The 16,324-nt window shown below is 31.4% G+C and overlaps 1 protein-coding gene across 1 annotated transcript in view; it reads right to left on the bottom strand.

Moving 5' to 3' along the window:
- The window catches only part of LOC129217113 (high mobility group protein 20A-like), a 32,239-nt gene that overhangs the window by 2,752 nt on the left and 13,163 nt on the right, over positions 1–16,324 (bottom strand). The window contains exons 3-5 of the mRNA XM_054851364.1: positions 9,814–9,924; positions 8,618–8,756; positions 3,861–3,970 (exon numbers count right to left, since the gene is read on the bottom strand). Of these exons, the coding sequence (XP_054707339.1) occupies positions 3,861–3,970; positions 8,618–8,756; positions 9,814–9,924 (360 nt within the window). The remainder of the gene's footprint in view (positions 1–3,860; positions 3,971–8,617; positions 8,757–9,813; positions 9,925–16,324) is intronic.

Genomic DNA, 16,324 nt, shown 5'->3' with positions numbered 1-16,324 from the left:
ACTTGGGGAAAATGGGTAATGTTTTAAAACTTGCATATTGTGATGCAATGTTGGCAAAAAAAAAAGTGTGCCATTTGAGGTTTAATGACCTTGAACTATTTAATGAGTAATTTTCAATTATAAAAGTATAATCTAATATGAGTTATACATTTTTTCTTCCATATTTATATTTCATATTAACCATCCCTTACGAAAATGGTTGATAGAGCTTAATAGAATTCTATAGAAAATTATATAGAAGTCTATAACGAAGTTCCTATAGAAATTATTCCTATATAATTCTATAGATATCCATATAGAACTTGAGAATGAAGTTTCTATAGAGAATTTCTTCTATAAAGTTCTATAGAAGCTGCTATATAATTTGAGCATAAGGTTTCTATGGATAATAAATTCCATAAAATTCTATAGAATTTGACCAGAAAACTTCACTTAATGTAGAATTTTGTAAAAAGTTAAGAATTCGTTCATTTTGTTTACAATCATAGTTTTCATTAGTGTTTATATAATACTTCTACTTTGGAAAGGCTAAAAAGCCCTAATTAATTAGGAAGTTTAATCCCTAAAGTGAAATGGTTTAATTCCTAATTAATCCCTTTAATTTTAAGAATAATTATTTTAACAATTAATTATTTGTTAAGGTCATATTTTTTATTACAATGGCAGATTGTAGTATGGTCTTTAATAATATTACTCTTGCATTTAGTCATAGTTCGATGAAAAAAATCAAATTTAAATAAAAAAATATACTCATAAAAGATAAAAATTATTTATTATTTACAATGTTTAAGTTATTGTATAGTAAAAATAAAACTTCTAAACATTGAAATTAATTCTAAGTGTGTGAGAAATCGTATAAATCTTTGTTATTGTTTAGTAAATAAAATAATCAAAATGCCAAGATGTAATTCTGTATTTTGTCGCGAAAGTTTGCCGGTAATATTTCTTTCAATCTCTTTGCGCATGCACCAGTCTGTTTTCCCCTTTCTGCCCCGAACGGCGATAATCATCCATCTTGCACGTGCGATTGTCTAAGCGTTGAGCTGAAAATGGCTGAACCTTGCCGAATTCGTTAGAAAGTATGTATTATTTTTGTGCTGTTTTGTTATACTTATATTTTAACTGTTATATTAAACAAATTGGGAATGAAAAAACTTATAAATAGTAGTTATAAAACAAAACTTGAATTTTAAATCTAGAATGAACTTCATTATATATCGAAAATAGCATTTGATTTTACTAAATAAATAAAGCTCATGACTGAGTAATGACATTAATTAACTAGTGATTTTTGCATTGTAAATTTATATGTAAGTAACAATAACCGAAAGTTTGGAGGTGTTAACATTGTTTTTTATACTGATAGGGGTTTTAATATTTAATTAGCACTCCCAAATGGTACCACTGTTCAGTGCTATGAAGTGTCTTTATCTAACAATAATGTGTAATCGTTGTAATAAATTGCTGCACCTAATATTTTTAGGCATAATTTGGTTTTGTCAAATGTATATTAATTATGTAAAGCATTGTCCTTGTGTTTTATGAGACTCTTAATAGGATCTAGAGGCTGTATAGGAAGATCTATAGAGGGGCTCTATAAAAAGATCTATAGAAGTTCTTTAAAAAGATCTATAGAGGCTCTATAAGAAATACCTGTATAGAGCTTTATAGAATTATGGCTCAATTTTCTATAGGACATCAAAAAATTTTCTACTCTGATAACATTGTGAAATTTGCATTATTTCTCTGCTAAAAATTAACTAAAAGATAAGAATTTGTTTTTAATAGTTATGACAGTTAAATAGTTTAAACCAAAGTCAGTGAATTATTTTTGTTGTTATTTACTCTTTACTTTCTTTTGTTTTGCATATTATAAATTAGAAAGACATTTTCCTAAAACACTACAAACTTAACATATGGATTACTGTTTCACTGACACAATTGAATACTTTAAGTTTAAAAACATTTAAGTTTTAATATAAATAAAAAAATTGATAACTAAAATCAGGGATGAGAGTGGTCAGAGAGCAAAAAGGAGGAAATCCAAAAAAATACGTAAAAGGGATGATATCCAAAAAAATTTCGTGAAAGGGATGATATCCAAAAACGCATCAAAATAGAACCTGGAAGCCATGATATCCAAAAATTCAACAAAAAAATGGCTAATTTACCAGTTTTAAAGGTAATACGTATTTAATTAAATATGAGTAATAATTTCTTACAATTTGCTGCATAGTACCATTTCTTGCAAGGGTGTTTATTCCTAAATAAATCTAAATTTTGAAAAAGAGGCAACAATTTCTAACCCGAGTCCTTGAACAAAGGGTTGGGGGAGCCAGAGTTCAATCTTGGCTGCATCACACAATAGTGTCAACTTTTCATATTTTTTAGAGAAAAATACATTTTTTTCATTAAAAACATTTGAGTTTATAGTGTTAAACGAGTCAGAACATAAATTTTAAAATTAGATATTTGTAAAGTAAAAATTTACAACAGAGAGAAAAATCTCAAATTTATGTGGTAGAACATACTTTTCATAGTAAGAATTCAAAATAAATAAATATATATGTATATAAACGATTGGTTATCTTTTTCCTTGCATTGGAACCTAAAATTTGTTTTTGAAAACTTCCTAATACAATTTTGGAATAAAAAGAACAACTTGCAGCTGCCTCATTTAATCATGAAATCTTAAAACTTTTAACAGGTTGTAAAACCTAAACCAGTTGAGATTCACCATAAATATTTTTTACACTTTCTTAAATACACAAAAAAAGCAGCCATGCCAAGTTAAAAAAAATAAAAAATCGAGACTGTGGGTGCTAAGCCACATTTTTTGATTGAGTTTTGCATTTTTTCTAAAATAAATTAAAGAAATAAAAATATTATTGAAATGATGAATAAAATAAGCGGATATAAGGTAGAAAAGAGTAAAAAACCACCCAACAATAAAAATAATTGAAATACTTTCAGGATGCAAAAAGATTGAAATCTCAAACGAGGCATGCAACTTTCGGCGCAGCACGTGTTTGACGTCGTTGGCATGATTCCAAAACGTACGTTTTTGGCAGATATCGCGGAGGACGAAGATTCAAGGCGAAAAAATAGAACAAGTAAGAAATTGGAAACCGAAAAATTTAAAAAATCGTATTTTTTTCCGATTTTTGAGAAAAATAAGGCTTGAAAGAGGCAAAAAAAGGAGGAAAGGTTTTAAAAGCCAACAGAAAAAGCCGGAATTCCGGCAAAAGCCGGAAAAATCTCATCCCTGTAAAATAATTTATTTACAGTGTATTTATATCATTCCTATACCTTAATTAACTTTTCAAACTTCTTTGTAGTTCTGTTTTTTCCATGCCATGCAAGGGCGCCCATATGCAAAATTGTAAGGGGGGGGGGGGGCTCAGATATTTCCCCCATGGTTTAGCAGCATATTTTCCCCCATGGAAACTGATTTCAGTGCAGATAAGAGTTATTAAAATTTGACATTCTTAATAACTTATTCATTAACGGCTGAAGAAGAAATATTTTCACATTTTTGCAAAGAAAAAAGTACTAAAAGGAAGAAAGTTCTAAATTCTAATGGGGGGGGGGGGGCTTGAGCCCCCATTTGCCCCTCCCCCCATATGGGCGCCCTTGACGCCATAATTTTCTTTTTTTTTTTAAATTTTGTTTATTGTTTTGAAAATTTTGAAGTAACGTAATTTTTATCGTTTTAAAGCTACTTATTTGAACCCTGTGAAAAAATAAGACAAGTTTTGTAGAACCTTTGAGTAAATTTCTATGAATCCTACGGTGGTTGCAAAACACTGCTTGTAAGCTATGATCGTTTGTTGTAAAAGGAAAAAAGAGATAAAACATACTGTTCTCCTATATTCTTCCATGGAATGCTCATAGCGAATTTTTGCTTCTAATTGTTGTTCTACATAAGGCTGTTTGTCATCATCTGTCATGCCCCTCCACCTTTCTCCACCTAAAAATTTAATAAGGAAAACAGTAGGTATAAGATTAATATGAATGACACATGATATACAGTAAACGTCACTAGTGATTTTAGTCATTTAATAAGTAGTACAAGAATACAGATTCTTAACCACAATGTGTTACAAGTGAACTGGCTTATAACAAGCGCTGTTTTAACAAAAAACAAGGGTCGGAGTGGTGATTAAATGCTATTTATAAGCATGATTTTCCTAGCAGATGATAAAACGTTTCAAATTTAATGTTGAAAATTACAATAGAATGCATTCAATCTTTTATTCTTTAACACAGTGCCCAGTATGAAGTAAAAACATATACTTCATACCAGTAGGATACATGTATGTTAAATTGCTTCTTTACTTGCCTTGGTGTTGAAAAAATATCCTTAATGAGGGGGGATTAAAAGCGGGGTGCAAGTCCAAAATTTATTACGTACTTAACTTTTATCAAATAGTAGTGGAAGGCAAAGAACATGGAATTTATAATACAGCTTGATTTTTCAAGTTACTTGTCAACCTATTATGTCTCGCCGCATCAACATGAGATAATACCTGCGAAAATCCTTGATTCTGAATATTGGAAAGATAATGTACAAACAGAACAAAATGCTTTAAATTCATCTTTTTCTGCACCGCACCATGCGCTGATTTTGCATCTCTTTCTGTCTGTTTTTTTCCAACCACAAGGAAGAGAATTTGGTTTTCCGTGGCATTTTTAAAGCAAAAAGTTAGTGACTAAATAAAAAATTATATGTGCAAGAAATAATACCATTCACAAAGCAAACTGACTCTTTGTACTGGAAGAACAAGCTAATGCTCCGACTACAACACAAGATAAGCACTATAAAAATAAATATTACTTCCCACCTGAGGACAACCTATTTAAATTCTGCTCTGAATATAATTTTTGAACCAAGTGTTTGTATTTCGGTTCTTAGTTTATATCTTTTTGGTAGAAGACGAATCATTTCAAGAGTTACTAAGAACAGATAAAACAAACAGCTTTTTATATTGAGCATTTGTTTTGGTTAACTGCACCCCCCCCCCCCTTCTCCAGAAAAAAAAAAGCAGCAGCACAATTGGTTTTTCTCTTTCTTTTGTAAAAACAAATTTCTTGGGGTCTACTAAGTTTATTTTGTCCTAAAATACAGCCATATCATGATGGAAAGTTTCATTGATTTAGTAAGGAAATAATAATAATTTAAAAAAAAATGGTAGGTACACTGTCAAATCCATGGGAGCATAACTCACTTTTAACAAGCAAACACCGTTTAAAGAGAGTAATATTTTTGGAATTCGAAATTTTCTCCTCGGAAAACATTTAATTTTTGGAAAAATTCCGTAAACATTTTGAATTCCACCGAAAGTTAAGAGATAAGACACAAAACCTGAGAACAAGTGATGACACAACATTTTTTAAAAATAGGTGGAGTAGAGGAGCATTTAAAAATTATATATTTGTTTTAGCGAATGCTATCATTTTTGAGACATACTTCCGAGGATATTGTAGCTCAAATTCAAGCTAATGCAGATGAGAAAAAAATGAATAGAACTCAACATACTTGGCTTCGAAAGAGCTGAAAAACTTCAAACTACTTTGAATCCACGGATGCAAATGAGGGTGTTTGTTGGACCACGTTAAATCAAAAAAGGAACAATAAGACAGTTCAAAGCAAATAACAAACTGTACAGAAAAACAGTACAAGCATGTATAAAATTTAATAATTATTTTCAAGAACTTGTTTTTGATAGGCACTTGGTTATAATCAGCAAATATTGCGGTCCCTTTGTGCTCCTTATAAGAGAATTTGACTGCAATGCATCTTTGGAATATAAAATACATTTAACGAGTCAAAGTTGAAAGTGCCGGATACATAAAATCCCAACAACACATAAATGTAAAAAGGTGCCAAGTTCTGTCGCAATGCGGTAGGAGTACTCGCTAACATGGGTAAAAGATTTCAGATTTAACGGGTACCAAGTTCCGTAGCAGTTCCTCATAGATGCTTGATTGTTCAATGTTCTTCATTTCATTTAGAAAACTATTTTTTACTTCCCTTGATATTGAATCTTAAGTTTTCAAAGTTACTTAATAATTGGAGTAGCACTATTGGTTTGAGTACTGTTTATTGACAATTAAAGCTTGCCGTAAGTTTAAAATTTGATATCAAAGCAAGTAAAAAATAGTTTCCTAAAGAGTTGAAGAACTTTGGACAGTCCAACAGCAATGAGGAACTGCTATTTTGGTAACTTTTAATCTGAAATCTTTCGGCAGTGACAACAACTACGCCTACCACACTTCGACAGAACTTGATGCTTTTTTCACATTTATGTTTTGTTGGGATATCATTGTTTATCATTGTTGTTGGGATATCATTGTTTGAAAAGCTAAATCAAAGGTTATGTTCTTATTTAGACACTCTAATGGATAAGCATGTAAAAATATATGGCTCCCCCCCCCCCCCCTTGATTTTGCGGTGCACTGGATTTTTTTTAAATTAGTAATTTCAAGGATATTTAGGTAACTGGAGGCTTGGAACGATTGCCAATTTTGAGCAATAACTGTTAGCTTCTGGCACTTTCAGCAAGCCTGAAATACATTAGCTCTTGGTCTTTGGAGTTCACTAATTTGGTGACAATTGGAAAAATTGCTAAGACTTTTCAAAATCTTCCCATAATTTCTATATTTTTTAGGGAATAATCATAACATAGATTGCAGAACATGCCAAACTGGCAACCAACAACAAATTGGCAAAACATTTCCCCAAACCTGAAATTATTGTTGCCATTTTTGCTCCTCATACTGTAATTTTACATTTTAATAGAACTCTGACACATTTATTTGTTGTTTAGTTTCCATTTCAATGCTTAACTTGTATTTCAAATAAACTACAGGAAGCGTTGCAATCACTCTACTGGCTAATGATGGCTGAAATAAGTAAAACAAATGAATCAAGAACTTATAACCTGATTTTAAGTTTAGTGATTTTTGTTTTGTTTTGTTTAAAGGGTTTTTTTCCCCCAGTTTTGACGGTTTATTTTTCAGTTTAACGGAACTTTTAGTCTCGTTTCAAGGTTTGTTTTGCTTAAAAATAAAACTTTTAATTTGTAACTTCAACAACCTTGTTTTGGCAACGGCTAATAAGTAGATAGGCGTTTTGTTTTGATTTATTTGGTGAAACATTTAAAATTGTGACGTAAAGTGTGATGCTCATAAAAAAGTAGTTTTTTTGCTATATTAATGTAGTTTTTGACTTATTAGATTTTTTCCTTTATATATACATGAAAATCTATCTTTATGCCGAATTTCAAGTATGTGAGTCACTTGAAGAACGTTAACATTTTGATGAGAGTCAATCAGTCAGTCAGTGCAAAAATTGACACTTTTCATATCTTACTTCCATAACTATAAGAGGTATGTTCATGAAATTTACGGTTATAGGTTTTCTATGGAGCTCCATTAGACATGCAAAATTTCGTAAAAGATACACACCGGCAGAAGCACCACCCATTTATTTTCTGATTTCCGAACTTGGCCGAGACACTGCTGCGTGTCTCAAAAAGGCTGAAATTCATTTTTTGGAGAATAATGCTTTGGTTGGAAATCTTTTCATGCATAAGTTCACTTATGCACGAAATTGCCAAAAGGGTTGCTTGTAAACCCAAAACACGTGTATGCTGCAGTTCTGCATTGTTGTCCAAATTAATATTGTAATATTTCCTTTTACTTTTTGGCACAAAGGTATTGTTACAAATCCTGCAAATAGTAATTATTGTAGTAACGTAACCTGTAAATAGTTTCCCGCAATGAATATACAACCCCTTTTCATTCGGCTGAAGTATACGCTCCCCTATTTCCTTTTCTTTTCATTGATAAAATTTGATAACGGTCTACGCATTTCGAGAAGCGGTAAGAATGTTGTGGAAACTTCTTCGATGTTTATAAAAGCATCCTGCGTGATAAAAGTTAGTTTCGATTGAGAATTTGTACTGAGAGTGTGTATTAGCTCTGTTTATAGCGAGGCATTTCGCTGTGTTGTTTTCGTATTTGGAAGTAAATACGTGTGTAAACGTTGAGTTTACGGTGTTGAGTGATATTTGTTTAATTGCTGATGATTAATTTAGCAGTTGTTGACGCTCTTTCCTGTACATAGTGTAAATAAATTTCCTGTATTTTTAATCAAGAACTGTGTCATCCTTTCGAGAAAGTTGGAAGCCGCAGCGGGTCCGTTACAGTATTTACTTATTTCTTAATAATGCTCTTTTTTTTTTTTTTTGCAATTTTGAAATTTTTTTAACATTGGGTAAGTTTGAACAAATAATTATCGTTTATCTTCAAATTTTTATTGCTCTGATAAAATAGCAAAATTGGCGTAATGTCTCTGTATAGTGTTAACTGGAACATAAGAATTAGTCATTTATAAAATAAAAGTATTAAAAGAAATAAATTATTAGTAGAGTAAATTAATAATTAAGTTGTGCACCATTAATAACATAAAACAATAAATGCAGCACACATAAAAAAAAATCAATAGAAGGATTTCATTTTCAAATGCTGGTCTATTTTCCTCTAAAATTTGGCAGGTTAAAAAGCAAATTTTCAATATAAAATTGAATATTTAATTTAAAATTCACAGTACCAAGTTTTGCCATGGCTGCAACTCCACCTTCTGGCTCCTTTCCGGCCATTTCTTTTCGAAAATCAGCCATGAAAATCATAAATGCTGTACCAGGGCGCTTCGGTTTATTTGCATCTCTTGCTGGTTTATAGATAGACATCTGTAATAAAACATGCATTACTTAGCATAGCATATAATATTTAATTAACAATGGTAACCATGGTAATATACAAAAGTTAATATCCGTTTCCAAAATAATTTCCATCTATCTTTAGTTTTTTAATTTTATTCTCAAGCTTAATCATTTAGAATCATTTGCTTGCTGAAGGTAAGCCTTGGACTGTGGTTTTCTTTAAACAATTCCTACAGTTCTCCTAACGCTTGTAGAAACTCTGAACAAACTTCTTATTCATAAAATTTCAAGCTTTCGAATGACCTAACACTTGAATTGAAAATGTGAATGAAATATTTCTCTCCCATATTATCAAATTTATGTAAAAAATAGGCTTAGAACTGGAATAGAAAAAGAACAAAATTGAATTTTCGAAAAATCTCTTTGAGGTGCTCCCTGTATATTACAAATTAATTTTATGCCAAAATTCACGGAAATCGGCCGAATGGTTTAGGTACTATGGGTGTCACAGAGATCCAGACAGATATCCAGATAAAACTTTGAGCTTTATTATTAGTTAAAGATTTGCTGTGAATGGTAAGATATTTTTGCATTAGCTGATGCGTATTGTATCACACCAGCTAATCTTTTAATTACTTTCCAAACTTTTAAAAAAGCATATTTTAGACAATCATTGATGTTGGATTATATTTAATATGCATGTCATTCTACTTTGTTTTGCAAATTATTGCTACAGAAAAGTAATTGAAATATTGTGATTCTATAAAACAATTACAAAACTAGTATGTTACAAAAATCTAATTTTTGATTATATCTTTTGTTTTTAACTACGTAAAAAAATTTATTTTGAAAATCACATTTCACAAAAAATGCTCATATGTTTGAAATTTCATTCAGTGGTTGGTTGTTAATTTTTAACTTTTTTTTTTGCAAAGATACTTTCTTGCAGATGGGATATTTGCAGGTCTAGGACGCAGCCAACTTTTTTTTGGATTTTAATTACAGAAAACTCTTATAAAGAAATCAAAAGTGTGTCTCATTAAACTGTAAATAGTTACAAATTTTACATAGAAGATACACATACTTCACGTTTATAGCGTTCTCTATCTCTTGCTGCTGAATCTAGAAAAGGTTCTTTTTGTTCTTCATTCATAGCATTCCACTTAGCAGCACATTCTTTTCCAAATTCTCCAATCTAACAAGAAAAAAATTTTTTTTTTTATAAAATTAAATACATTTATTCACACAAATTACTACTAGTTTAAGATAAGTTGCACAACATATTTCGCTCAATCCCAGTAGCAGAAACTTTCTAGCCAGTCTGCAACACTATTTTGGGCAGTTGAAAATAATCTGCTGCATTATTATCAGTTTTAATCATTTTAAGTTTTTATAAAATACGCAAGTAAAGCTTAAGACTCAGAAATTTTCCAACTGGCCAGTGGCCACTATACCTGGAAAACTTAGTGGCCACCACTGTCGCCGAATTTTAAAATATAAAAAAAAAAACAGGAGGGGGGGGGGGGGGGGCAGTTTTCACTACTTTCATAAAAATAAATAGAACTCTGCGCACTATGAAAAGCAATTATTCAATACATATTTATTTAAATATGGAAAATTTAAGTTAAAATAGGTTTTCAAATTTTTTTCCAGAAAATTAATCAATAAACAAATTAGTAAATGAGAAGTTGGCAGAAAACTGCATTTTAGATGAATGTTTCAGTTTGTAGCAAAGTTTCCAAAGCAAATACAATTGTGCAGGTAATACAAATTTTTTATGAAAATCATTTAAAAAGAAACATGATTTATTGTACATTATATGTAATCTTCAATAGTTTATATAGAGTTAAACATCAAATTCTGTTTTTGGAAACTTAGGGAAGTAATAGTCTCGTCTATTTCCATCTCGCAAATGACCAAACATGGCGTTAAAGCGAAAAATGCATGATTCTAAATAGATTTTTGAATTTGTAACATAAAAGTAGAAAAAAATTCAAAATCCTTAAAAAACTACAACTTAGATGAAATAGTCAGTTTTTAGAACATTAGCCTCTAAAGCAATAAAGATAAATTAACATTCTGAAGATAAAATTTTGCATTTTTTAAGACAATAATTTAAAATTATTCGAAAAAATGGCACATTTTGCATAATTTTCAGCAGTTTGCATTGCAATAGACATCCAATTATGTTTATGAAAGAGTAGGCACTTACCAAGTCTTGCGTACCAACATCTTGGGAATGACCAAACATGGCGACTACACCAAAAATTAAGATATAAATTTTTGAATTTGTTGCAAAAAAATTATTTAAAAATAAAAATCTTCATGAGATTACACTTTAGTTGAAAAGTTTTTAGCGCTTTTGCGTCCAAAGCAATGAGGATAAGGTGAAATTTTAAATCTAAAACCTATTTCTCAAAAAAATTACTTAAAAAAAATAAAATAAAAAAAAGATTTGCTGCACATTTTAAGTTATTTTCATTAGTTTGCTGTTAAATAAAACATCCAATTCTGCTTCGTTTTTGAAAACTTAGGCACTTAAGCATCTTATCTACTTCGATCTTGCGAATGACCGAATATGGCGACTATGTTTCTAGCTGATATGCTGAAAGCATCCATCAAGTTGTATTTTTTTTTTTTTAAATTTTATTTATTTATTTTTTCTTTCTTTTTGTTCTTTTGTAAAATTGTTTGCAGGCCTCTAAAAAATCTGCAAAGCACGTCTCACGTCTCTGCTACTGGGCGCTCAATCCATTTCTACAAATGAGATAGTTTTATTAATATATTTGCACTTTATTCCTGGAATTTTAAACTTTGGCTTTTAAGCATGATATATTCAACTGTAAAGAATCATTGTGTACCAATACACAAAAAAAAAAAAAAAAAAAATTTTGTGCTTCAAAATAAAAACAATGATGTGCATACGGTCATGCCCATTTTGTGACATAGAAGTGTTTGTAGCAAAACAAACAAAAAATTTACACATATCAAAGAAACCCATTCCAAAGGACATGAATATCATAACTTTTTCATTCACTTCATATTATGCATGCAATTACACTCAAAGCATCAAAATGTTTATTATCATTCAACTCTATATTGAATTTCACTCCAATAGTGACTTGAATTGATTTCAAAATTGGTACTTGGGACAATAAGAACAAAGTCTCATCTCTAATACAGCTAATAATTTCAATCCAAAAAGTGTGTTCTGCAAAAACTTATAACTTATGAAAATGATGATTGTAGAAATTGTAACAATAAATAAATAAAAAGTTTTGTTAAAAAATTTAATTACGCGTGTAATAGCACTGAATTGAATATTTTCCAATCTCGACTAAAGCGTAACAAGGTTCTAAAAAAATTTTCATTAATTATTGAAATTTATTTATTTTTTAAAATTTTATGAACTTGGTTTCAGATTCTTACATGTGTAAGCAAAACAGCTTGTTTCAACAAAGATATTTCTGGAGAAAAAAATTAAACACCTCTCCCATTTAAAAAATATTTATTTTTTTGCTCTCAGACTTATTTTTTGATTTCACCAGTTCGTCTTAGCCTACTTTTCGATAAAATTAAAGGAAAAAAAAAAGCAAGAAAGAAGGCTTAATGCATCTTAAAAATATTTTTAAAAATAATGAAAAATTAACAATTTGAAAGTGCGGTTTTGAGAATGGTAAAATATGTTGGTCGGTCTGTCTGTTCACATCAATAAGTTATGAGTGAACAGACCTATTCGAACAAACTTTTGCTTGTTCGAAGGATCTTGTCAAGGAGACTTCATTCCCAAACATTACTTTTTGATTTAAGGGTGTTTTCTAGTCTAGAGCATGGGTGCAAGTTTGGTGATGTGTTCAAGACGGAAAATATTTTCAGCCCCCCCCCCCCCCCCCGCCGCATGCATGCTTAAGGAAAAATTTGTGTGTATAAATATAATTTCAACAATGCCAGTTTTGGAATCTGTATTTAATTAAAATTTTAAGCCTTTAAATTGTAATATATAAGTATTTTGATTATCATAATTCTAAAAATCTAAAAACTGCCAATAACGGGCGGTCAGAATGCTGTCCCCTAGAAACTTTTTTAAATTGAAGTCTAAAAAATGCAATGTTAGGCCATTTTAGTAAAGTTCAAGGAAATGAGGGGTTCAGGGACTCTTACATCGATTATTTCAAACTGATAGTTCCAAAACCACAATATTGGACGACCTTCAAAAATATTAGAGAAAGAGAAAGGAGGGGGGTGATTTGGCTCTCCCCGAAATTGAAGCTTTAAAAAACGAAACTGTACTCCATCTTTCATAACGCTTATATGCTTTTTGAATGCATTATCGAAGGGATGGAGTTCAGGAACCCTACTGAACACCATTTGAAGGTCGCCCAATATTGTGGTTTTGGGACTATCAGATTGAAATAATTGATGTAAGAGTCCCAGAATCCCTCTTTTCCCTGAACTTTATAAAAATGGCCTAATATTGCATTTTTTGAATTTCGAAATTGAAGTTCCAAAAACGCAAACACTTTTATTGCAGCAAAAAAATTGCGCAGGACATAAGATTTTCACTTTTGCAACATAAATTAGTTCTGATCGGAAAGTCTACCCAATGTAGCGCCAACAAACCAGAAAAAAAAAGAAAGGTGGGGGAAGAGTATGGGCGACTAATGATAATGATGTGGCACCATTCTCCCATACAGTCTTCATTTGAAAAAGAATTCTTTAATGAGATAGCAGGTGATGAAATCAGCAATAAAAAAACGCTTCAGTAAAGTACATATATTTTTTAAACTAGGTACATTTTCCAATATTCATTAATTAGGTGAACCCCAGGCAGAGCCCCGAATCACATCCTTCTTAAGGCACTCAAATATAGCCTAAACTGGCGTTTTAAATATTTCAGCATCAAAAAATTTTAGGAAGAGAACTCCCGAACCTCTTCCTCTGAGTTCACCACAAATGTCCTAAATTTGAATTTTTAAGGCTTTGGTTTCTAAACTTTTTTCCAGGAATAGTACCCCCTTATCTATAAACATGATTTACGTCCGCTTAAAAGTTTTAATACGTTGATTTCGGAAACTTTTTGAAAGAAGCTTCCTACACTCTTCCCCCTTTAATCATCCAAAGATAGCGCAAAGCTCTTAGAATTTCAGAAACGGAAATTTTTCGAGCTGGGCGGCGGAATTCCCCCCCCCTTTTATTGTGTTTACTAAAGGTAGGGTAAGTTTGTGTTTAGGATTTATTTTTCTATTGAAAGAGCAACTCCCCTCCCCACAATGCCAAAGACAACCGAAAGTTTTAAGACTTCAATTTCGAAAATGTTTTGAGAAAGACCCTTGAATTCTTTAACTCTTACCTCACTTAAAAATAGCCAAAATAGCATTTCAATACCTCAGCATTGAAAGATTTTCGGTGGAGAGAGCCCCCCCCCCCCCCTAAACTCCTTCCCCTAAGTTCCCTAAGTTTGACTTAAATTTGCAGTTCCCCCTTTCCATCACCAAAGTTTTAAGAATTTAAGTTCTAAAATTTACTGAGAGAAAACCTTCGAATTCCCTGTTCTTTAGTCCTTTAAAGATTACCTAAAACTGAGTTCTGACTACTTCAGCTTTGAATATTTTTCGGGGAAGGGGGACCCCAAACTCCAAGATGGTCTAAAGTTGCACTTTTAACACTCAAGTTTCAGAATTTCGTCTGAAGAGAGCCACCTCCCCCCACCCTCTTGACATAGCCAAAGACAGCCGAAAAGTTTTACGACTTCAATTACAAACACTTACATCAAGTACCATAGAATGACAAAAATGCAAAAACTGTGGTTACTACCCTTTACTTGCACAGGGTGGTATAGACATATTTATGTGAAACAAATTGAAATCTTCCAACAACTAGTCATACTGAGCTATTCCCTAATCAAGAACTTAGGTTTTAATGAATGGATACAGCATTTTAACCATTAAAAAATAATAAAAATATATTTACTTATTTACACAACTCAATTTCAAATGATTTCATTAGTTGTCGAAAAAAATCAGATTACTTTAGTAACAAACAACATGGAAATGGAAAAAAAAAAAAACAATTAGTAATAATTTCAAAATATATATGTGTATGGTTTTAAAATAAAAGAGTTTTGAAGTCAAAAAAAAAAAAAAAAAAAAAAAAAAAAAAAAAAAAAAAAAAAAAAAAAAAAAAAAAAAAAAAAACCTGCATGTAATCTGAAGTGACAGCGAATAATACCATGGCAAAAACAAATTTGATTTTCAGTCAAAATTCAATTTTAATACAACAAATAATTGGTGGAAAATTTTCAAGGAACTAAAGTACATCATTTTGCAAAGAAATTTTATTTTTCTTCATTTGATCAATTTTCCCTGAATTTTCATTATTTTTTCAATATTCCCTGATATTTCCCTGAGTGATAAAGTTCCCTGAGTTTTCCCTGATCTCCCTGGTCTGTCGTGACCCTGTGGAATGTTTCCAGCAAAAAAAAAAAAAAAAAAAGGATAAGTTAGGGAAGTAATGCATTGCTCATTAATTAATGTACTGAAATAGGCGGGTTGGACAAGCGACCATAGGTGAGGAGCCTTAGAAGACGTCTAATAGTAATCTTCCCAGTGCAAAATTGCTTTAATTTTTTCTCTGCACTGCAGTTAGTCTGAAATGTAGTTCAGTATTAAGTTATTCTAAAAAATGCAGTTGATTCAGTTTAGCGTGACAGTTAGCGTTTAAATGGCATCCATGGGTGCAAGTTTGGTGATGTGTTGCGTTTTTTCGCAAATTTGTGTTGCCGTTATTTTTTTCCTTTTCTTTCTCTCTCCCCCCTCCCATTTTTACATTCTAGCGAGTGTTAGATTCAATGACATTGGAATTTAGTGATTCCTCAAGTCTTTGTCAAAAATGCAGGAACGGTTGCCCATCGGTGTTTCCAACCAGCTTGAAATTTCCCCTCGATTATTTCCAAAATTCCCATTTTCATTGAAATATTCAAAATCCCTGATAGTTTCCGTTTTACCTGGTATATGGACGCCCTTTGATGTGGCGAAAACATTTCATCTGGTCAGCAATCACTCTCAATCGGTGATTCAGATTCAGCTCTTAAGACATTTTGAGAGCGTACATAATTTTCATTTATGCGTGTAAAGTTTGCAAAAAAAAAAAAAAAATCCGCAAATGAAAAAAATGAAAGAATGATCGAAAATAGCATGAGAAAAGGCTAAATTTTCAATTAGAGCCCATTATTTCGAAAAAACAGGGAGAATAGCGAGTAACTCATCGGTCTGCAATGCAGTGAGTTGGAAATAACAGAGCTATACCTAAAAAAAGTCAAACGACGCGAGTCGAAAAGCCACTCCTCCAAAAGCACGTTGCAAACAAAACAAGCCCATGGCGGAAAACCGAGAGAATATCAATGTAAATTCGTGGTTTTGGAACGGTCCAGTAATTAAAGCATATTTTTCAAACACTCAATTTTTCTTTTTTAAGTAAAAACTGAAAGAAAGGCATCGAATTTCTTTCCGTCCCGACCTCCGTCTCGGAAATTTGTCCAAGACGGAAATCCGTCCTGAGACGGAAGGTCTTGCACCCATGATGGCATCTAAAAGGAT

This window comes from Uloborus diversus, chromosome 2 (genome assembly GCF_026930045.1).
Source record: "Uloborus diversus isolate 005 chromosome 2, Udiv.v.3.1, whole genome shotgun sequence".
NCBI classification, from domain to species: Eukaryota; Metazoa; Arthropoda; class Arachnida; order Araneae; family Uloboridae; genus Uloborus; species Uloborus diversus.
Note: the sequence above shows the minus strand (reverse complement) of the source record. Positions and strands in the feature narration are given on the sequence as shown.